Source organism: Bemisia tabaci, chromosome 1 (genome assembly GCF_918797505.1).
Source record: "Bemisia tabaci chromosome 1, PGI_BMITA_v3".
In the NCBI taxonomy this organism is placed as follows: domain Eukaryota; kingdom Metazoa; phylum Arthropoda; class Insecta; order Hemiptera; family Aleyrodidae; genus Bemisia; species Bemisia tabaci.
The window spans coordinates 64,461,141-64,484,673 of record NC_092793.1 but is presented as its reverse complement, the minus strand read 5'-3'; the positions used below and the strand labels follow the sequence as shown (position 1 = coordinate 64,484,673).

At 38.0% G+C, this 23,533-nt stretch overlaps 1 protein-coding gene across 4 annotated transcripts in view; it reads right to left on the bottom strand.

Annotated features, from left to right (window-relative positions):
• Positions 1-23,533, bottom strand: part of LOC109041797 (dnaJ homolog subfamily C member 25) — a 58,342-nt gene that overhangs the window by 5,484 nt on the left and 29,325 nt on the right. For all 4 annotated transcript variants that reach the window (XR_011900671.1, XR_011900679.1, XM_072305415.1 and 1 more), the window contains exons 3-6: positions 15,231-15,419; positions 14,176-14,361; positions 9,598-9,793; positions 1,678-1,743 (exon numbers count right to left, since the gene is read on the bottom strand). Coding sequence is in view for 2 of the 4 variants with exons in the window: in XM_072305415.1 (XP_072161516.1) it covers positions 1,678-1,743; positions 9,598-9,793; positions 14,176-14,361; positions 15,231-15,419 (637 nt within the window). In the remaining 2 variants the exon portion in view is untranslated. The remainder of the gene's footprint in view (positions 1-1,677; positions 1,744-9,597; positions 9,794-14,175; positions 14,362-15,230; positions 15,420-23,533) is intronic.

Here is a 23,533-nt window from a genome sequence, read left to right as displayed (position 1 = left end):
GGGAACCTTATCAAAAACTTCAAAAATAGAAAAAACATGCTTACTGAAAAATTCAAAATGGATGATGTTGGATCGAGAATCGTGAACACAGCAGAACTTCTTGGATATTTTCAATAAACCAGTCAGACATTAATACACAGTACCAACATACAAAATTTTATTCAGGATGGAGGAATTTAACCAATTCTTTATGGAAAATCAAAATGATTTAAATAGATCTACTATAGACATCAAAACCTAGGTGCTTAAAGTAATTAAAAAACTCAAGGGCTATATGATAAAATCAAACTACTTTTAGTTCAAGCAGTCGGTTCCAAAAAATGATGATGAAAATTTGAATGGCACTTAAACTTTTGAATATTTTTTGTCAGCATGCGAGTTTTGGGCCATCCTTATGAGCAAATGTGAGTTCTGGCCGAATAATAGTACAGGGTGATCCAAGGTAAAATCGTGAGACTGCAGGAGCGTGTTCTTTGGGTTAAAATTTGAAGATTTTCTTGTAGGAGATTTTTTTCCACAGTAATTTTTAAGGGGCTACATCCCCCCTTCTCCTAGTGCTGGAAAATAGATAAATTTTCCTGCATTTTGGCAACAATGCATCGAATCTCATGAAAATAGGAATGCACCCATAATTTGAAACGCTGAATTCATTAGCGACACTAAAGACATGGAAATCCTGTTAAAAAGAGAGTTTTTAGGGGTCCACAAAACGTTCCCTTTCTACACCAAAAAAATATAAGCATTGTCCTTTTTAAGCCTGAGACAAAGAAGACCCCCCCCCCCCCCCGAGACCCCACTTTTGACTGAGATTTTAATTTTTCTGATGGTACTGATGAATTGAGCATACCAATCAAATTATGAATACATTACACAATAAAAATGAAACTAAAAAACAGCAAACTGATTAAATCAACTAGAGCTAAAATCAACTAAAAAATGATTTTAGCTTTGGTTGATTTAGTAAGTTAGTTATGAATACATACCAATTTTCATGAGATTCGCTGCATTACTGTTGCCAAAATGCGAATACAATTTATTTCTCAGAGCTTTGAAGGGGGGGGGGACTGCAGTTTAGCTTTAAAATCACTATAGGAAAAAATTTAGTAGAAAAAAAGATCTGAATATGACCCATGCCATAGAAAACGCACCTGCAGTCTGGCCTGCCTTGGTTTAACCTTAGATCGCCTTGTACCTGTAGGTGCATTAAACAGTTAATTGTCCAATCCGAGAATTTGGCAATGCGCTATTTCGATGGTAACTGGAGAAATACGCTTCTTGGTTTGCGGCATTGCAGACTTCCTGTTATACATTATTTTCTATATGAAAAATTACTTTACGCCATATCTTGAAAACTTCGATAATTTTTCTTTCCTAGGTATGTGAAGGAAATTCTCTGAAAATTTCAAGTCATGATGGTTGTTGGGTCTCTTTTAAAAAATAAAATAGGTGCTGAGATATAGCAACCGGGATACATATTTTTTCAGGTTATCATCGATTTATTCTTTCTATCTGTAGCATTTCTACCTCAAAAAAAAAGTAAGAGCTTTTAAGTTTTCTAATAAACCTAAACTTGCACCAATTGCTTCAGCGGACTAAAACTTCAAATAAGTCACACTGAAAAGACAATCATTGAGTCGATGAGACTTTGAATCTTCAAATTATGCAGAAAAATCTCACCTCAAACTTGTCCTTGACCCAAAGCTCATTTTTAAGAAACTGCTGCTTGTCATTTTCTTCTAAATCCTGAAAAAAAAACAAAAATGAGGAAACAAATATCACAAGACATTACAGAAATAATGCGTCATTAAGGTTGCTAATTCGCTACTGTATTTTATATCAAGGACAGAGAGGATATTAAAATGATAAAGAAATCTATCTTAAACGCCAGTTTTAACCGAAAGTTTATGATGGGCAATACTAGATAGGGTAAGTACATACAGCACATGTTTTCATATCAAAATTTCACTCAGAATACATTAGAAATTCAAAAATTAACCCAAAGCTTTGTGCCCATTTCTTGGACGGTTGTCCAGGCAATCTTGTTCCTAAGGATTCTCCAGTAGAAGAAAGGAGTAGAAGGGTCGCGCAAAATGAGTCATTTCACGCTCGTCCCAGATACGTTTGTTGCGACTTGCCCTATTCATTCAGTAAACAATACCGCATCGTTTTCTAAAATTTTAAGCCTCCTAAAGTTTTGGGGAGACGTGGCGGGGGGTTCAAATTGCAAAACGGCAAAATTTCCGCGAATTTTTCACTCGAAAAGTAAGAAGTTTCGCGAAAAGGGGTTTAAACGAGCGTTTTCAGCGTGGAGAAATCTTTCAGAATGTATGTAACATTGTAGGATTTTGTCAACTTCAGCTAAAGTTGTTGTCTTCGATGCGCCAGAACGCTGAACAAAGACCTCTTTTTCTCCCGTACGTTTCAGTGGCCCCTCTAGCTTTTCACTGTATGGTGGAAAAATTTTTTGTTCGCAAATTATAAGAGCAGGAAGAAGCGAATATAAAAAAAAATCAGTTATTTCAAATTGCACGTGCGGCGTTGTTGTATTCGGCGGCGGCGGCGGCGGTGTATTCAAAGTGTTGCCATGTATTCTCCGATTCTGAAGAACATGCGTGCATGTTTACGTGCTCCAACAATATACCTTGCATAATGCAGCTACGTTTCAGTAGGTACTGTTTCTAGACGTTCTCTGTATATTTCTTCTTTGACACTAATTTAACTGAAGCGAAAGCTCCGTACGACCCAATGTTAACATTTTTCTTCCCACGGTCGATCAATCTTCGTACTTATTGAAACCTGATTTGAGGCTAACCTACAATTATAAAATTGGAACAGAACATAAAATTGTGGCCAACTTTACGGTGCTCCTCCGGATTACCATTGACGTATAATATAATCTAGACCGCGCATTGGGCCCGACATTAGGCGGGGAAGGTAAGACAGCTAGGGGGGTAAAGACGCGCCTTCAGCCTAGTTGATACCGCCGGATATACGAGCTAAGTGTACCCGTATCAGGCAACGGCACTGATAAGACTGGCATTTCCATTGTCTCGGTCGGTACACTTACTGAGTGTTGCTGGGTTGCTTATCGTCTCGCCTGAGGGGACTCTAGTCTTGCCGAAATTTCCTAATGTGCGGTCTAGATTGTATTATACGTCAATGCGGATTACCGGTAAATTAGTGTTAAAAATGTATTTTAATTCCTAAAAACGTCTGAATCCAGTATTATTTGGCCTCTCCAGAACGTTGGCATGCCGCAGACACAAATAGTACTTATTGACTCAGTTTCGCTTTGATGACATAAAAATGGCGGTGGCTTTCGCTTATGTTGACGTAGTCTATTTATTCTATGGCAGTAGAAATTCCATGAATGTCCTTTGACCTGCATGGGGTAACTGGGCAGGTTCCACCTGCCCCGTTCAAATCTTTATTAAAAGTTTTTATTTCATTCCATTCAGTCAAAATATCATTCATGAACCTTATCATATAATGAATTTAATAATGCCTAAAGTTATTTTGCTTGGACAGGAACTTTTTGCGCTTTACTCTACCGTAATCAGCCTAGCGGCTTAAGTTTTTTTACTTATTTTTTAAAAGTTAATCATCTTCAATCTCACTGGAACTGGCAAAAAAGTGTCCTGAAATATAATACTTCCTGAAAAGTAGGAATACTAAAAGTCCTAGGCATTTATCTAGAAGGAAAATTCTTTTTGACCGTTATTCAATTCTCAGATTTGAGGGTTTTTTTGCCCCCAACTGACACAACATCATTTTTAACCACTTAAACATTTATACATAAATTTAAATGACATTTTCTTAAACCTCCGTGAGAAGGACATCACCTTCTGGCCAATGAGAATTAACACTAATTCCACCTTAAAAATTAAGGGGGGGGGGGGTAATCCAGTTACCCCACGATGATGGGTAACTGGGTCAAACAAACAGGAAATTTTTGATTTGTGGGAAAAAATTAAGAGGTGAAATTCGACTTTTGACTCATCCTACATTGAGACTAGGTGTTACACTTACTAGGAAAAAAAAAAAAAAAAAGCCTCTGCTGTCAGTCAACATAATGATGGGAAAAAGAAATCATGAAGTTGAGAATTTTGACATTTTTCTCCGAAATCTTGCCCAGTTACCCGACCTCACCCTACAACTCATAATGTACTATCGACGAATTTAGTTTCCCGCAGAGTCTCTGGTGACTACTTAGCGACGGCGCGGTGCGGCGCGTTGCCTGATAACGTTCATATAAAAACGCACTCGTTCCTTTATGGGCGCGTTGTCACTAACGCAGACGCACATGAAACACATACAAACAAGTTCGCTCATTCACCGACAGAATTCACGTTTTCGGATCTTTGATATGTAAACAAAGATTTTTAATGACGTATTGTGCATCGATTTCTATCCTCACTCGCCTCTCGTTCTTGTGACCAGAGCAAGGAAAGACAGGACCTTAGTCAAATTCGGCCATCTCCAACCTTGGCCTGATTTTCGAAATATTTTCAGAATTAATAGATGATTACTTTTCAAGTACAAAACACCGACGATTTTTAAAATCGAACAATTACGGGGGCAGGGGAGGGGAGTCAAAGTAAAAAAACTAAACTCGCATATCTCGCTAATGGTTTGTTGCAGAGAGATGATCTTGATCGCAAAATTTAGAGAAAACCACCAGCTTTCAGGCAATGTTTAAGTAATTGGTTCATTTTGAAAATTTCATCCATAGCTGCCACCTTGTTGGAGCTTAAATTTTCAGCTGTGACATTGAAGGAATCGCACAAAAAGTAACACTAATATTTTCTGATGAAAATAGACCGTTTGAACTTTAAAACAAGCAGAAGTTCATCCTGAGGAAACAAGTTGGAGGAAAGGTATGATTTGTCAAAGTGCATGCAGTATACACTGGGACCTGATTTGTTCAGAGTCCTAAGATCACCCATGCCCCCAAACCGACCACGAATTGCGAGGTTATGCATTTTTATACCCCATTAGCTCATTCCCTAGGAAAATTATTATAAAATAACAAAATATGGAGGCACATGAATGTTACAGGACTAGCCTTAGCTGACGCTCGCTGCATCAACTTTAAAAAATCATGACGGCTTCAAATCGTTTCTCTAGGATGGACTTAATTTTTTTAAAAAGCTCAAATGGTACGCTTTTGTTAGCAATTCTTTTTTCCTCTTATTTCTACACAGAGAACCGTTGAAGGTAAACATTAATTTTTTTAAAGATCGAAAACCTTGAGTCACCTATTTCCATTGCATATTAATCATGTATCCTGTTCTTGTCGTTTTTGACGAATGATTTTCTCCAGGAGTGACCTAAAAAAGTACCACCCCAGCTAAAAATATAAGAAATTGAAAATTTGAGCTACAGCAACAAGGCAACAATGGATGAAATTTTCAAAATGGACCAATTTTGTTATTATCGTCTGAAAACTGGTGGTTGTTTCTAAATTTTGAGATTATAGAAGAAGTTTCCGCAGAAGTTTCGTTTCAAGAAACTTAAAAATTAACTGCTGCTCAAAGCTCTGAAAACTGAAAAATTCTCACGCTGGCTGAAATACACACACACACACACACACACACACCCTCTCCCTCACATACACACACGCACCCTCACATATATATAACAGAGTGAATATTGGCATAATATTATAAATGCATAACAATTATTACGAGCACATAAGCCAAATGGAGTTGTACTACAGCAATAAAACCAGGGAAGTATTTAAAATTTTTTTTTTTTTTTCTTTTTTTTTCTCACTTGTACTCTAGCACGCTAGACTGTTTTCCTGTATTATTTTGTAATTTCACCAACCGTTGTACTTCTCATCTTTGCAACCATGTCATTGCTTGTTCGTCTTGCCTCGGCCCTTTCTATTGTAGTGGTCTTTGTACTTGTTTTGTGCATTATTCACTGATGAAGACATATGTTCAAAGTCGAAACGTTTGGTAGGTACGTAATTTTCCATCTTGATAACAATAAAATTTTGAGATTTTTTTAAAAAATTCCCTGGTTTTATTGCCTTAGTACAACTCCATTTGGCTTATATGCTCATAATGATTGTTATGAGCGTGTATATAAATATATATGTACTAGTCGTTCTGGACGCGCTTTGCGCGTCCGTCACGGCCAGCCAAGGGGCTGCGCGCCCTGGAACCCCGATCACTCGCTACGCGAGTGACATTCGGCTCGCTCCGCGAGCCATTTTCCTCAGTGATTAGACATTTGATTACTAAGATGTATACATTTTGGAGACTCTGGAGGCAAAAATGATTCCGTCACAGAGCCTTGATGCCGGAGCGTGCCATCATTTGCACATGAATAGATGTGTGGAGATGAAGCGATGATGGGGATCGATCATCTCTTCAAAATCGCATTTGACTGGGACGTCATCCCATCGGGTGGCGGAAAAAGACAATCCATGGATCTCCTTCCGTGTTTTGACTTGCTGAAGTAACAAAAGTTCATCTTTACCTCTTAAGAAGATTATCGGTGGCGTAGGGGTCTAAAAACTGCTCAACAATAGTATAGTTCGAGTTCCGAATCGCAATGAGCCCACTCGTGTTTTTTTTTTATACTTTCATCGCATATTTTCTCTGATGTTTTTGTTTTATTCTCTCTGATTGCATGTTAGTAATCATATCCTCATTTCATTTCCTTTCCCTTTCCTTTTTCCCTTTCTGTAGCATCTGTGTTCATTTACAATTATTATTTTAAAATAGCTTTCCCCTAGTATACAATTGATGCTTCAAACGGAATGACATTTCCGGCTACATCATGGGTTTTCCCAGGAAGGCTGCCTCTCGTCCCTCCCGGACTCTATATTGTTGCCAGATTAGTTGCTTTTTTAACACTTTTCTCCAATTCAAATCCATGTAAAATAATCACATTTATCGCACAATCTGGCAACCTCTCGAGTGAAATAGAAAAAGACAGAATCGCTGAAAGTCTGAATCCTTCGAAGTTTATATTAATGATTAATGATATCGTAGGCCAAAATAAATACACTAAAAACAAACAAATATATATATATATATATATATATATAATGAATGACATATTTATTCGTGATCTACGACTTGAGATCGGTCCTCTTTACATGGTCCCAGGTCTAGGTCCCACCATGAGGGAGAACGCAATAGTGTATTTTTCCTTCGGAAAATACACTAAAAATAGTTCCACAGATATTGCATTTGAAAGTTCAAAAGTGTATACCGCTGGTTCCAGCCAATATCTTCGCACGAAATTAAATTAGTTTGAAAGAACAAGTCTGTGAGAGTAAACTTGCAAAAACGGGACATTGTGACTACATTCCCCTATGATTCCTACAGGATAACATGGATAGTTGTGTAAAAAAAGGGGGCGGGGGCTTTATAGTATATTTCCTGAAACTAGGAAGAATACAGTTTCAGAAAACGCGTTCTTCCAAAAAAGGGCGGATGCGAACATACGTCTTTGTTCCAAAGAACTCCATTTAACCCGCCGGTACAGCGCGGCGTCTAGAAGACAAAATCAGTTGCACCTCATGAAATTTTAGCTCTATGTATTATCAAGTGACCGCGATGTTGCGCTGTCTATTATAGTTTGCACCTATAGATGCTTGTCTGAAGGATATTTTCTTGGAAAAGTAGAAGATATGTCAATTGTTTAAGTGTCTCCGTTTTCCTCGTTGACATGAGATGAGATAGGTCGAGAAAGTAACACGCCACGCCGCACGGTGGATCGAGTCAATGGTAGAGGTCGGTCATGGGCCAAAAAAAAAAAGTCGGATTTTAAATATTTTTTCTTGGTTTTCTAGTAGTTAAGCTTCAAAAATTAATGAATCCATGGTTCAAGGGTCTTTGAATCCTTCCGCTTTGACATGCGGGTTGCCTAAAGCTGACATTGCAGGTGGTATCAAATTTGCCGTCTGATTCTCAAGGTTTTATTTCGCTTTTGCATGAGTTCTGTGGCAGATGAATCAAAATTTCAATTAAACATGCTTATTTTTCTCCCTTTAAGGAACATTTTGGTATATCATTAATGTACATTGGCATATTTTTAGGAGGATCAAAACCACCTCCAAAACTTGCTTTAAAAAAACGCCCAAAAAAATGTTTAGATAGCTCGATAAAAAAATGTCCACAAGTGTCCGCAAAATCCTTTGTTGGGTTGCTTCCAGTACACTATCAGGAATGATATTATGTAATAATTAGCCGCTAATATCCGCTAATCTGCGAAAACGGTCCATTTGAATGATAGGAAGTCGCGCCTGCTGGGAACTGATCTTGCTCTAATGTCATCAATAAAATCGTGCATCACACGATATCCTTCAATCTCGGTAATTTTTCTACTGATTACTGATTTTGGCTGATTTGTTGATATTTTTGGACGAGACATTAACCTCCTGTTAGTCTATGAAGCTAACTTGATTAGTGTTATACAGTGCGATAAAGTTTAAGGTGTATGTTTTGCGCACTGTATATTTCACAAGTCCCGTTTTTTCCAAAATGTCTTCAACGTACCTAGAACTCTTCCATGAGCTCCATACAAATAAAAATCGGTTGTGGGTTGAAAAAGAATAAATACAAGAAATTTCTTCAAAAGACATTGGTCCTTCTCAGAGGTTCTTCAAGGAGTTCTAGGGATCAGAACTTGCATGAAAAATAAAGTTCCTCCTATTTTAATATTTTTTCAATAAAAATGTTTCAAACTTCACTCCAAACTTCGAGTAACAAAACGAAATAATGGAAGATGATATAATTTTTTTTTTTTTTTTATTTTATTTTTACTTTTTTTTACTGCACATTCAATTTTTTATATCTTGTGGTAAGTACCCATAATAATCTTCTAGGATGACTCGATAAAAAGAAGCTACAGTATATACATCTCTTATTTATTTCTTTAATATATTGATCTATTATTTGAAATATGCATATTTGTTGAATAACTGAAAGAGTAGAGGGTTCATGAAAATGAAAACGTCTATTGACTGGCTGGAAGAAAAGAGAAGAAAAATGAGCATTATCAGAATTTTCCGTATATGTGTCAGTATGCAATTGCGAGAAACCAATTAACATGAACAAAAAAAGATGTTAGCAGAAATTGAAAGAAATATGGCAACATTCGTGGTGAGGGGCCTGTGAAGCCGCCCTCCCTCACTCCTCAAGTAATGTTTTTGAGACAAGTTTTGTAAAATTCATCTTTATGTAAGATGCTTACGGTCCCATTCGCCGAAAGTAACGTGAAAAATAAACTATCAAGGATCCTATTTTCAATAGTTATGAAAAAGTGTGTCAAAGTCGTATTAAAACTCGTTATTCGGCTGAAATATGATAAAAAATGGAATCTACGACAAAAAATACACGAGGTGATAGTAATTTGCTCTATTCTAAGGGTGGAAAATCTCTGTAATCAGAGAAAATAAGACGCGTGATGCGCGATGACCGACCCCTCCCATTGACTCGATCCACCGTGCGCCGCGCTGCGCCTCGTCGCACAGTTTACATTTGATTTGAAACGGCCTATGCCTGAAACTAATTTCGTCGATAGTACATCTCCTAAAAATAAATAACAACATCGTAAAAAATATTATTCACTTACGTCAAATTGGTTAATACTAAGTTTCATATTTTTTCTGATGAGGTATAACTTTTCCTCATCCCCGTACTCTTCATGGTTGATGTTAAATCGCCAAATCCAACGTGTATACCATTTGAAATACTTGAAAGCTCTACATGGTAAAAGGATTAGTTGTAAAATTAACAAATCTGTCAACTCAGGTTTTGCATAACCTCCCCTGAAAAAATAGTACATCATTATAATTGACATATGCATCTGCTATATAACAATAGGGGGCCTAAAACGCCTGGAGTTTAGAGTTCTTATGGCAAAACCTGCATAAAAATTTGGAAGATTAAATGGACCTCCCACTCAGAATCAATAGCGCTCTTGGGTGCAGAACCACTCTGCTCACTAGCAAGTCGCTGAAAATGTCGTACTTCATAAAAGAGTACAGTCGCCCCTCGAATTTGACATTAAAGGGACAAGGGAATTTGTTCAAACTAAGAAGGTTTCGTATTAAATAGCGTCGAATTAGAGAGTCTGCGTGAAAATATTTCGAATTAAAGAGGTTCGAATTGTGGAGTGAAATAAGAGAGAATTTTCGAATTACAGAGGGAATTTTTTAAGTGAAAGATTTTGAGAGCAAGTACTTTCATGCATTTCTTTAATAAATTTAATGAATCAATAAATTTTTAATACACATATTTACGGAATTGACGAGAACAATTAAGTTACATATTAAGCCTTCACTTGCTCTGAAATCTGTTGCGCAAAGCTCGGACGCAAACTTCAATGCTTTGCCTTTGAAGAGAGGACCATCTACAGGAGTATTTTGTGCTCTGCATTAGGCCGCCCAGGATAACAAACATGCCTCGACTTTAGGAAACTCACCGTTCCAAATGCGTTTCCTCTTGCTCAGCTTGCCATTTGCGATTGGAATCTTGTTCCTGTTTTTCAGAAGGGTTGATGGTGTTGATGAAGAAATACCAAATATTTTAGTGACATCCTCCTTTCTTTTCCACTTTCCATGGTTTTGATAATTTCCCCTTTCCCCCCACAAGATCGAGGGAATTATACTTGCCCGAAACCTATTCACCTCCACAACTCACTTCTCGAGTAAGCGACACAGTTTTAACAAATATCTGATTTAAAACTTGTTTACACCGCTTAGGTTCCGAAACTCGGTGCACTGAATACGTGACGAACGATTTCGTATTATAGAGGGGGACGGTGGGCCTCTTTTCGAATTATTGAGGGAATTAGAATAACAGAGGGAGAGGAACGTCTTTTTCGAATTAAAGAGGGACCAAACTGCCTAAAAAAGGAGGAGTATCGTTTTGGGCCTTTTCCGGCCCCACCTGGATTTGGTGAATGTTTCATATTTTCAAAGTGCTAGTACTAGGTAGACTCTGTGCTAAATATTTCACCAAACGGAGCCCATGCAAAGGTGCAACAACGCCTCAAACACGAAATCCTGGCATCGAAAAATGGTTATTTTCATCGACTTTTTCGGCTGTTATCAATCTTCCAGCAGACTCTTCCTACGCATTTTTTTGCGTACTTTCCGTTTCTGACCTTTAAAAAGGCCTCCGATGTATCTTGAGGGGCCTTACGGTCCATTATTGCCATATTTAGCTCATTTTTAGGGTTTCTTTCAATTTTGCACACAAAGAACTCAATTTAAACTCAGAACCGTATACGTTTTTGAAAAGAACACAAAAAAATGATTAATTAATGTTCAGTGAAACTTTTTTCTATGTTGCCTTTTGGAGAAAAATCGTTCCAAAGCGGCAAAAATTTGATAGATTGCCCCGCCTAGGGTTCAAGAAAGTGGGGTACAACTTTTATATTAACTTACATAGGTAACAGCTCTTACCCATATATACAACATATCAAAAAATTATAGTTGTACCTGGATTCCTACGATGTGAAAATTATCCGGGATGTCGATTTTAGCGGCCTTTTTTTACTTGAAGGTATGCTCTTTTGAATATTTTTCGACCTTAGTCACCCTCCGTTTGTGAGTAACACATGTAATTTTCTACGTATTTTTCATATCTGGCCATAAAAATGGCTTTCTATGAATTTTATAAGGCCTAACTGTCCATTGTTGCCAATTTTTACCAATTTATAGGGATTTTTTTAAGTTCACATGTAAAAAACTTAATTTCATCTAGACATTGTGTAAATTTTCGGAAAGAACGTAAAAAAATACATGCATAATGTTCTTTGTCACTTTTCCCTACGTTGCCAAATTTTCGAGAAAAATCGTCCTTCAGTGCCAAAAATGCCAAATATTGGATTAATCATCACGTCGAAGATTCTAGGATGTGAATTTTAAGTGTTTTTTTCACTACAAATAACGTATCCAACATGGAAAATTGCAATGTGTCTCACCACACATGTAATGGCTCACATGAACATGACGCAAGGGACCCTCAAGATGCTTCCACCTCTTCCTTCACTCCATTTCACCGGTATATTCCTGTAACCTCGAGATAGTCCTTGGTTCTCAAGATGCCTGCTATAGGCCAAATACCAAACAACAGAAACTGCGTGGGCACAGCGTCCCACAATCCTTTGGGAAGTCTTAATTCACATCCTAGAATCTTCGACGTGATGATTAATCCAATATTTGGCATTTTTGGCACTGAAGGACGATTTTTCTCGAAAATTTGGCAACGTAGGGAAAAGTGACAAAGAACATTATGCATGTATTTTTTTACGTTCTTTCCGAAAATTTACACAATGTCTAGATGAAATTAAGTTTTTTACATGTGAACTTAAAAAAATCCCTATAAATTGGTAAAAATTGGCAACAATGGACAGTTAGGCCTTATAAAATTCATAGAAAGCCATTTTTATGGCCAGATATGAAAAATACGTAGAAAATTACATGTGTTACTCACAAACGGAGGGTGACTAAGGTCGAAAAATATTCAAAAGAGCATACCTTCAAGTAAAAAAAGGCCGCTAAAATCGACATCCCGGATAATTTTCACAGCGTGGGAATCCAGGTACAACTATAATTTTTTGATATGTTGTATATATGGGTAAGAGCTGTTATGTAAGTTAATATAAAAGTTGTACCCCACTTTCTTGAACCCTAGGCGGGGCAATCTATCAAATTTTTGCCGCTTTGGAACGATTTTTCTCCAAAAGGCAACATAGAAAAAAGTTTCACTGAACATTAATTAATCATTTTTTTGCGTTCTTTTCAAAAACGTATACGGTTCTGAGTTTAAATTGAGTTCTTTGTGTGCAAAATTGAAAAAAACCCTAAAAATGAGCCAAATATGGCAATAATGGACCGTAAGGCCCCTCAAAATACATCGGAGGCCTTTTTAAAGGCCAGAAACGGAAAGTGCGCAAAAAAATACGTAGGAATCGTCTGCTGGAAGATTGATAACAGCCGAAAAAGTCGATGAAAATAACTATTTTTCGATGCCAGGATTTTGTGTTTGAGGCGTTGTTGCACCTTTGCATGGGCTCCGTTCGGTGAAATATTTAGCATAGAGTCTACCTAGTACTAGCGCTTTGAAAATATGAAACATTCACCAAATCCGGGTGGGGCCAGAAAAGGCCCAAAACGATACTCCTTCTTTCGAATTTCCGAGGGGATCAAAATGCATTGATTTTCTTGAAGTAGGGAGAGTTCACCACGGAACGAGCCCTTTACTGTGAATTATCGAGATTTTCAAATTAAAGAGTTTTAAATTATCGAGGGATGACTGTAACTATGCCACAGTTCACTTATACATTCCTTCTTAGCCTCAAGGCACGCAAGAGCCTTGCCATGAGGCCCTAGTTCACGCTCAAGGGCCTTGTATAAAAGATCAGCCTGAGTTTTAGTACGGCATCAGTTTGATGAGTTTCGCGATAGGTGATTGTTAGGATGTAGCTGGCTGCTAAATCCTGATCTACATCCGTCTGTTTGAATTTCTGACAGAATTGAGCAGTTAAAGGAGCATGGTGGTGAGACGTACTTAACAACTGTGGTTTAGTGAGAGCAACCGACAAACTACCTCCCATGGCTAAACCTTAACTTGCTGGTACAGATCCTCTTCAAAGTGAAAAATGGTCTTTGAGATACACGTTTTTAACATACACTGAAACAGGTTCTTACATTTCGAACAAAAATGACTAATTTCCTCCCATCTATCAATGACACTCTAATGCTAACTCGACACTATGTTAGTGTACATTCTCAACAGTCCTTGTACCCACCAGGACCCTCTGAATTGTTGATCTCCTGAAAAAATTCGAAGGAATTTTTGATATGATACTCAGTATTCCCTACAATATTGGAGAGAATACGCGCAAAAAATTTCGACATATTCCTAAACGGTGTGTTGATAGAATTAACAGTAGGTCTCATGGGTACCCTATCTTAGTGCAATTTTGCCGGCTCATAAATCTTTGCAACCCAAGCATTATTGATAGTGAGCAACATGGACGCCGAAATGTCCCTGAAACGTTGACGCTGCAGCGCTTACGCGGGAACGTACTAGAAATAGTACTTGAATTATATTAAAACATTTACCCAATTGTAAGAGACAAAGCAAACAATCCCCCCGCCCTTCCTAAAAAATAAAAAAATGAAAAGATGATACGTACCTGATGTCTAAATTACTTTCCAGGATGCTTTTGATTGCTCTATCAGTTTCTTCTTTCACATCTATTTTGCTCTTCCCTTTGACTTTTCTCCGTGGATCATCAATTAATCCTTGTTCCAAAGCTATTTCTATTGCTTTATTTCTATACTTTGGAAGAGTCATCAAATAATTGAGAGCCGTGTTATACCTGAAGAGCCGGAAAAAAAGTGATTAACGAAGTTTTGTAAAAGCTTTCAATACGCTGTCCCAAAACAATTGTCCATGGACCTTTTATCCAAAATTTCGTAGCCCCTCGAAACGGATACGCCAAGAAGTAGCTCCCTTTGACCTGCGAACATTTTCGAATCATTGGCATTTTTTGTTCATAACCTAAGAGGGGGGGGGGGGGTGGACTCTTGGATAAGGCGGCCATTATGTTGAAAATTGAGATATCAACAATCGGTTTTTGCACAAAACCTCTTTTAAAGCCCTTTTGAATGATGTATCACAAAATAGGGGTTCTCCTTTGAAAAAAACAGTTTGGGGCTGCCTCTCGAAATTTTGGGAACGCTAAAAAGTAGTTCACTTTGACCTACGAGCATTCCCCAAATTTCAAATCTCTAGCATTTTTTGTGCAAAAGTATAAGGGGGGTCCTGGACTTTTGGATAACCCTGTATAATATTTCGTGAAATGCTGCATCCCTGACTTTAGTATGTAAATGCTGGATGACTAATATTTAGTAAAAAAAAAAAAAAAAAAAAGACCTGGTGCGTTGTACTTTGTATGCTTGTCATAGTGGCGTTTCAGTCGAGGAAAATGTTTACGGGAATCTTCATTAGAGTATGCACTGTCTATATATGTGCATTGCAAAATCAGACTTTTCCTAACTTCCATATTGTTTTATTTATTGCTACTTTAATCAGACTATGGAACAACAGTGCACCTGATCACGGAAAATCTGCACCCTCATCACATTTTAAAATAAAACATTGACTGAAATTGATTGGATTTTTTTCCATTACTACGTGCAAAACCACGATAACTAAGTATGTTGAGAATTAGCATGCTGACAGTACCTTTGCCACGAAGTGAAGTATTGAATGACAGTGATAACTATCAATGTAACTATTATAACAATTCTAACATCAACTTTGGGAGCTACTCTTCGTCGATAATAGCGATAGTAATGACTGTAAACTTCTTCAGGATGATCGAGCATATAATCATAATCAGTCCTAGATTCTTCTTCTTTCAAAATTTCATACCTGTAAAATAAGAAATCATGAGATATTTAGCAAAACTCATTATATCTCTATCCTAACTACCATTTTGAAAGGGAGATTTTTGAGCATTAAATATGTGACAAAGAAAGTCAGAGATTAGAAGGGATCAGAGTAAGTTTACTGAAATATTTTTAGCTGATAAATTAATGTTTTTTCACAGATTAAGATTTTAGGACCTGCCTCCCCTTTCCAGGATTTTTAATTTAATGAAGTGTAACTTCGCATCTTTTAATTATTAATTTCAAAATGTTTGTAGTAATCATGATATTTTCTTTGATATCTATCTTTTTTGATGTACAAAGATTTTTCTATTAGGGGGAAAAAAAATTGCAAAGGTGACGTCTCTCACCTAAATTTGGTTTGTATAGATTTTTGATACTTAATCAATTGGTTGATAATTTTAGCTACTATAAATTTTAAGTTGGGATAAAACTAATGATTTTCAAACTTATAAATCAACCATGATTTGGATTTTAGAGATAAGCTGTAAAACCTGATGATCGAAAGGTAAATCAAGAGGACATAAGCCCTTTTCCGTATCACGGAGATCGGTAGATCTCCCCGCCAAGTTAAAAATATAAATATAAGGAGAACAACCAAATGAAACCTCCCAGAGTAAGACCAGAAAACGCCTTCAAACGACTCTGCAGCAACCACACACACGCGGGGCGATAACCCGATAACCGTCGGCAGACGGTATAATATACAGAAAATATTAGGAATTGCCGATTTTCGCTGCTTTTTAAATTTTGTGCACCTGTAGCAAAAAAACTACTCAAAGGATCATGCTGAAATTTGGCATGATGATTCTTCAAGATTTAAAGGCCACACCTTATGGTGTCTGATGTTTTAAAACTAATTATTAACGGAGATATGACGTTTTAAATATTATAAAACGCTGCCGGACTTCCTTCGTTTTCTAGACACTTATCGAGTTTCCCTTATCTGAAGAAAAAAAACAAAACGACGGATGGACTCAAAATTTGACATGAGGAACGTAGATGAGTTGCAAAGAGAATATTCTGGCCTCTGACATTGCTAAATTTAGTGAAAGTACATTTTTTAAGGCACTTTTTTAAAGTTCTAAGGTACGGGTTTTTGAACAACTGGCATTACTGGATATAGTCAGCTGTTTCTTATTATTGTTGGCACGCTTTTTATGTCAAACCAAAATAAAAACATGTAACCCTGCGAGTGCTTCTACCGTTTGCTCAGTGTAGTTTAGTGTTTTGTTTGTTTATGTATCAAGTTCTTTTGATTTTTCGGATTGTGGTAATAAAAGGTATGTTATCATTATTTGCTGGTTTCTGAAGTTCCAGACATGTCATCGCAGTAAGTATGATTGATTCCCAATTAAAACATTTGACGTTGCACTTACGCCTTTATGCGGCTTCATCAATGAATGTTTGCTGACACGACAAGAGAAGACATAGCCCTATCTAAAGTAGACAGTATAGTAAATTTCAATGTCTTGTTATGCTGTTACGAGCTTTCATTGAGCGGCTTGTTGCTGGCTTGTATGTTAGAGCTCTTTAAAACATTGTTTTAACTGATGAAATGATCAGTAAGAACTAATCAAGTGTATGGGTTCTTTAAAAAAATGAACCTAAAGGTCTTGATCATCAGATACATATTGGAGCCCATGCAAAGTAAGTTTACGCACTCTTAGACTGCGGAAGAAGAACCACCATCTTCATTCTTCCATTTACTTTGAAAGTAAAAGGTACGTTAGATGATCTACTGTTGCAGTTTACAAGTGAGTAAACTTATTTGGCATAGACTCCAGGGGTGCAGAAAGTTCATAGCCTTCTCCGAGTAGTAATTAGCCCCACCCTTCGGACATTGGCTCTTCTCCTTGACAAGAATGGACGTATTTCTGTCAAACAGAACAATGTGCATTAAGACATGAGCCCTGAGACCCGTAAGAATATATGCATACCAGGACTCATGTCGTAATGCACATAGTTCCATTTGACAGAAATGCGCCCAAATGATCAGCAGGGAGTCGAGTTTTTCCTACGCCGCAAACGAGATAACTGGTAGTTTCACCATCAATACTTATCATGCACTCTTCTCACAATAGAGCAGATGCTGCAGGTATTTTTCAAGGACATTCTCTTACTTGGCTTCAAATTACAGCCGAAACTGGATGCTTTTAAATCAAAATGAAATTTAATTCGGATTTTATTTTTAATCACAGGCGAAACGAATCTGCACGAAGCATGTAAAAACATAAAAGGCTCAATATTTTAAAACTGCCCACTTCAAAATCTGTTAGCTGTCCCATCAGTGAACATTACGGTCTGTGATATCAGTTGACGGATTCAGTTTCATGAGGCAGCCTATTCAGGCAATGTTGAAGGATGCTGTTTGCTGAACGAACATACATCTACTCTTGGTAAGTCAAATAAATTGCTACCCACATTGCTCTTTAGGAAAATGTCTTATAGCAGCTTGGATGTGTAGTATCCACACTTGACATTCCAGTGTGTGTGCTACGTGTTCAGGACCCCAAATGAAGGTATTTCGGCCGAAGAAAACTATGATCATTATGATGTGAGCCTTGTTACGTATATATCCTCATGGGTCTCCGGGCTCATCTTTTGATGTGCATAGTTCCATTCCGCAGAAATACGCTAAATGTGGAGTGCACTCAGGCAGCATGAGGCAGCCTATTCAGGCAATGTTGAAGGATGCCGTTTGCTAAATGAACATGCATCTACTTTTGGTAAGTCAAATTAATTTTGAAACCCGCGAACGAGATACATGGTCTGATAGTTTCAGCATCAGTGCTTATCATGCATACTACTCACAATGGATCAGATACTACATGTCTTTTACAAGGGCATTCTTTTACTTAGCTTTAAGTTCCAGCAGAAATTGGATGTTTTTAAATCAAAATGATGAATCTTTACCGCAGCCTGAGTTTCAAGACCCCTAACATATGACAGGGCCCATGCCACAACAGAGTTACTTCCTTTTGCTTTAAATCCGTTCAACTGATATTGAAGTAGAAAGCTACAAAGATATCATCAAGTACAAGAACTGTCAAGATTTTTGAAGAAAAAAATAAACCATACCTACGTAGTCAAGAAAAGTATCGAATATCCGCACCAGAAACAGGATATCCTATCCTCGAGGCTGGGCTGGTGCAAGCAAGCTCAATGCTCAATCACTACCATTAATAGAGGACTGAGCCGTAAGCAAACATGAATGTGTTGATCAGATCCAAAAAATCTCAAAATTCCAAATCCCAAACGATCTCAAAATTGCAATGTGAATAGACTCATTTCAAGTAACAAACTCCGAGCAAGAATCGTTGAACAACAGAAATACCTATGTTTTGAAGAATTCAAAATAGCCCATTAGATAACTGTACCAGGGTTTTGTCAACCGGCTGCTGACAAATGTGAGGCAGTATTTTCTTGCAAAAATAGACACCTTTAAATAAAAAATGAGAAAACTGCTACCTACTACTTCCATAAAAGTACTTCCACGAATAAATATTACTAAATTGATTAAGCTTTTAGGTATGTCCAATATTTTTATTTATCATATGCTAATTCAGGTATTAATAACAGCTTAAAAATTTGATTTCAGATCACTGAGGTTTTGGATTCAAAAGCTATTGGTTTATGTTCAACCAGTTGGAACGTTATACGGCAACGTCGAAATGAGCCGCCGTCACCGACGGCCAGCGCATATCTCTCCCCGCGCTGGACCGACTGAAATCCCGCGGTACCGCGTCGCGCCGGTAGATGCCGCGGGTATCGCTTTGATTGTCCTGTTTTCTCCCGCTCCCGTTTTTCCCGGAGAAATCTTAAGAAGAATTTAATTTTATGTTCTCACCCTGATTAGGGTATGTAACTTTTGCCTTTGCTTTGCCCAGCTTTTTTATCATTTGTTTTCTAGTTGGTTTTTTTTACTTTATTTTCACGTCTCTCATTAATTGGATTGGCATGGCTCTAACTAGGGTCCCCTCTGGGGCCATGTCCAAGAGTAAGTATTCGATCTCTTGCCATAACTACTGGCTTCCAGTAGTCAATCACCTCTCTGCTCAAGCTCTCTCTCTCTCCTGCTGGATTCCAGCAGCTAAGTAAGTATTTTCTCATTATAAGTTTTTCCTGCTGGTTCCCAGCAGTGTTTTATTTTCTCTTAAATAGGTTTTTTTTTATTTTCGGTTTTCCTACTGGATTCCCAGTAGAGACTTTTCCCACTGGTTTCCAGAGGTGCCGCGTTTTAGTTAGGTTTTCTTTGCTCTCATTAAAAGGTCACTTTAAAATTCGTATAATTTCGTTTAGTTTCTTATTAAGGCTCTTCCAGCCATTCGTCAGCTAATTTTCTTGGCCTTCCGCCTCTTATGTAAAACTTCTTTTCAATCAACTCATTCATCTCTTAGTATTTTTTTTCGATCACGATCTCGCCTCAAAAAGTTAGGGAACCCAGACTCGTTCTGAAGCCGGCTCCGCGCAGCCTGGTATCCTTTAACACAAAAATCATACAGTCCACACCTCTCAGTTATTTTTTTTTCGATTTTTATTTATTTTATTATTATTAATGGTTTGTCCTGCCCGACAAAATTTGGTCCCTCGGGCCGGATCTCTCTTTTAGTTGTTTTGTAATTTTCTATGAATCAGTAAAAAATGAAAAATGACCACTCTCTTCCTCTCTTGATCTCTCTGTACGATCAATTATGTCGCTCCTCGACTTGTCATAGTCTCGATTTACGATAAGTCTCTCTAAGCTCTGTCCGACGCCTGCGCTGTTGTCGCGACTACCCCCCTCTCTCTCCTCGGCGCTCTCCGTCTCATCGGCTCACGGCGTCCGTCTCCGGCTCTCTCTAGCAGCGGACTTCGATAAGCGCCTTCAACTGTAAGTCACGCAATTTATGCTTCACGGCATACCTCCGCTCTACGCTCTCTATTATTGCTACTTAAGTTGTCGTATCCTCACCTCAGTTCAAAATGAAATATGCTGTTTACTCTCGCCAAAGCGCCTTATTCATTAAGCGGCTGGCGTTCATAAAAGAAACCGCTAAAAAACTCAGTCATCCCTTGAGTTCGCTCCTCATCCATCAAATCAAAGCATATAAGGAGGAGGTGCATTCGAAGTATAACTCATACCTGGATTTATATAAAAAGCTTATGTACCAGGATGACCTCCCCGAAGACTATGATGAAGATGGGTTCGACACTCTTGACGTAAAAAAGAACGAAGAATATGCTGCTGTCACGGCATTGCTCCTTACCTTGCTCCCGGACGAAACCCCCCCCCCCCCCCTCTACTCCTAGTGCGAATAACACTACGGGTACATTTTTGAACAAGTCCTCCGTCCGATTACCAAAATTAACGTTACCTAAGTTTGCTGGTGACATAGAATCGTGGATCACGTTTCAAAATCTTTTTGAGTCTACTATTCATAAACAGGACTCTCTAGACAACATTGAAAAGTTTCAATATCTTTTGGGATGCCTTTCCAGCGAACCCCTCATTCTTATCAAGCATTTGCCCCTCACTTCAGCAAATTACACAATCGCCTGGGATACTCTCACTAAACGATATAGCAACAAAAGACGGATTGTAACCTTTCATATCGGCAAGATCATCGATGCAGCTCCTGTCTCTATGAGTTCCGGCTCCTCTCTCCGAACTTTCGTGTCTTTTTTGTCTAGCCACATGGACGCTTTGGATGCACTTGGTCAAACTCAGAATGATGACAATTCTGTATTGACTAACTACAAAAACCCTCAAAAACATTTTTCGGGCAAAAAATCCGGTCGAGGAAATTGACGTGTCACTTCCTTTTAATCAAGTATAAGATAGGCAAAAACCTTTGATGAATTCCCAAGGTCCACTACGACTAATAATCATCAAAAAGTTCCAAAAAAAAATAAATCCCTTGCCAAAAATAAATAAAAAACCGATTTTGAGATAAATCCCTCGAATGAACTTGAAATCACAAAATCGGTCGAGGATGTCAACTGAAATTTGTCCCCCTTTAATTATGAGCTCCGCAACAAGCGTGACTCGCTTGTACCTTTTCATACACGAGCCGCACGAATTCATCTCTTCTTCTCTCCTCTCCTTCCGTCCATGGACAGAGGTCCAAAATTTTTCGGATTTACTGACGCGACCGGCTGCGGCTCGATGCTCTCAGTGAATCGGTGCCTTCTTATCATCCCTGATGTCGGCTTCAAGTCGGTTGCAATTTCACCAGTCGACCCATTTTTCCATAACCACATGTTAGACTTTTTCGAAACATGATTCATCTGAAACATGGATTTTTTTTTTTAAGGGAGCTTACCATTTGCTTTGGACGGTAGGTAGGTTGTAAGTAATAATTGTTCTTATACTCTATCAGTTAAGTATAAAATACATCTGTACCATTGGATGACATTTCGGCAGACACGTTAGGTCCGGACAAGTGAGGGGATTTCTGAATCGCAAAATTATTAGTGGAATTGTTATAGTGGAGGAGTTGAGTCCCTTCACGGAATGAGCCCCACTTAAGTCGACAGGTTGTACGTGTTTCTCTCTGACTTATGTGTAATCTTAGTATAATCCACCCATGTTTACGCACCGAGCCGCAGCCGGTCGCGTCAGTAAATCCGAAAAATTTTGGACCTCTGTCCATGGACGGAAGGAGAGGAGAGAAGAAGAGATGAATTCGTGCGGCTCGTGTATGAAAAGGTACAAGCGAGTCACGCTTGTTGCGGAGCTCATAATTAAAGGGGGACAAATTTCAGTTGACATCCTCGACCGATTTTGTGATTTCAAGTTCATTCGAGGGATTTATCTCAAAATCGGTTTTTTATTTATTTTTGGCAAGGGATTTATTTTTTTTTGGAACTTTTTGATGATTATTAGTCTTAGTGGACCTTGGGAATTCATCAAAGGTTTTTGCCTATCTTATACTTGATTAAAAGGAAGTGACACGTCAATTTCCTCGACCGGATTTTTTGCCCGAAAAATGTTTTTGAGGGTTTTTGTAGTTTATATCAGGTTGTTTTTGGGTGAATAAGTACCTAAAGGTCTGGCTGTACGAAGAGCTAGCAAAACCGAAGCGTCGAAAAAACACAAGCAGTGTTGTTGATTTCTCCATAAGCCACCATGTTAGAAATGCCGGTTTGGTTCACACTTTGTATAAGTCAGAAATTAAATCCCTATATGAATAAAATCCAGGAGTAACATACATGAATGGATTTATTATGGCTTTGACCATCTATTTATAGCAAAATTTACACAAATTAACATCGATTGACTTAAAAAATGTCGAAAAAACACAAGCAGTCGTTGCTTTTCCCGTAAGCCGCCGTGATAAGAAATGCTTGTCGGTTCACACTTGGTTTAAGTCTCAATTTACTTCCTTTTTGGAATATTATTCAAGAGTATGATACATTAATGGATTCACTATGACTTTAACTACCCGTTTGCAGCAAAATTTGCAAAAATTAATGATGATTGAATTAAAAATGTCGAAAAAACACAAGTAGTTCTTGATTTCTCCATAAGCCACAATGATGATAAGTGCCGTCAGGTTCACACAGCGCTACTGGTGGAGAAAAGTGAAAGTGAAAACTAGGGTTTCGGCGTTAGCCGCGAGAGAGCGCACCAATGCTGATTCTGAAACGAATCTGCAGGTGTTCATTGGTTCATGGTTGAGAAGTAACTCTAACTGCATCATGAAGAATGTGGCCACCACAATTGAGTCCTTATTTTTACTGAACTTCAGACAGTGGGAAACGCACACAGAACTGTTGTCAAATTAAATGATGTTTTTAATTAATAATAATGGAAATATCGTGATCTTATTATCCAAAGGAGTGATGCCAAATCACGGATCGGTTGGGAACAATTGAATCTATGAATCGCTGCATTGCAGCTAGTGTCCTTTGTCCACCCAATGACAAAAAATTATGTTGGTACCTGCACTTGGTATAAAGATTGACAACTGACTTGACCTATTTAATTTATTATCTTATGTGTTCTTAATGCAGTAAATAAGTCTGGAGATCTAAGTATTGGCATGAGTTCATTAGAAAAAAAGGCTCATCTGAATGTGAGAGGCCAAAGCGGTACTTACGGTCACCATACCT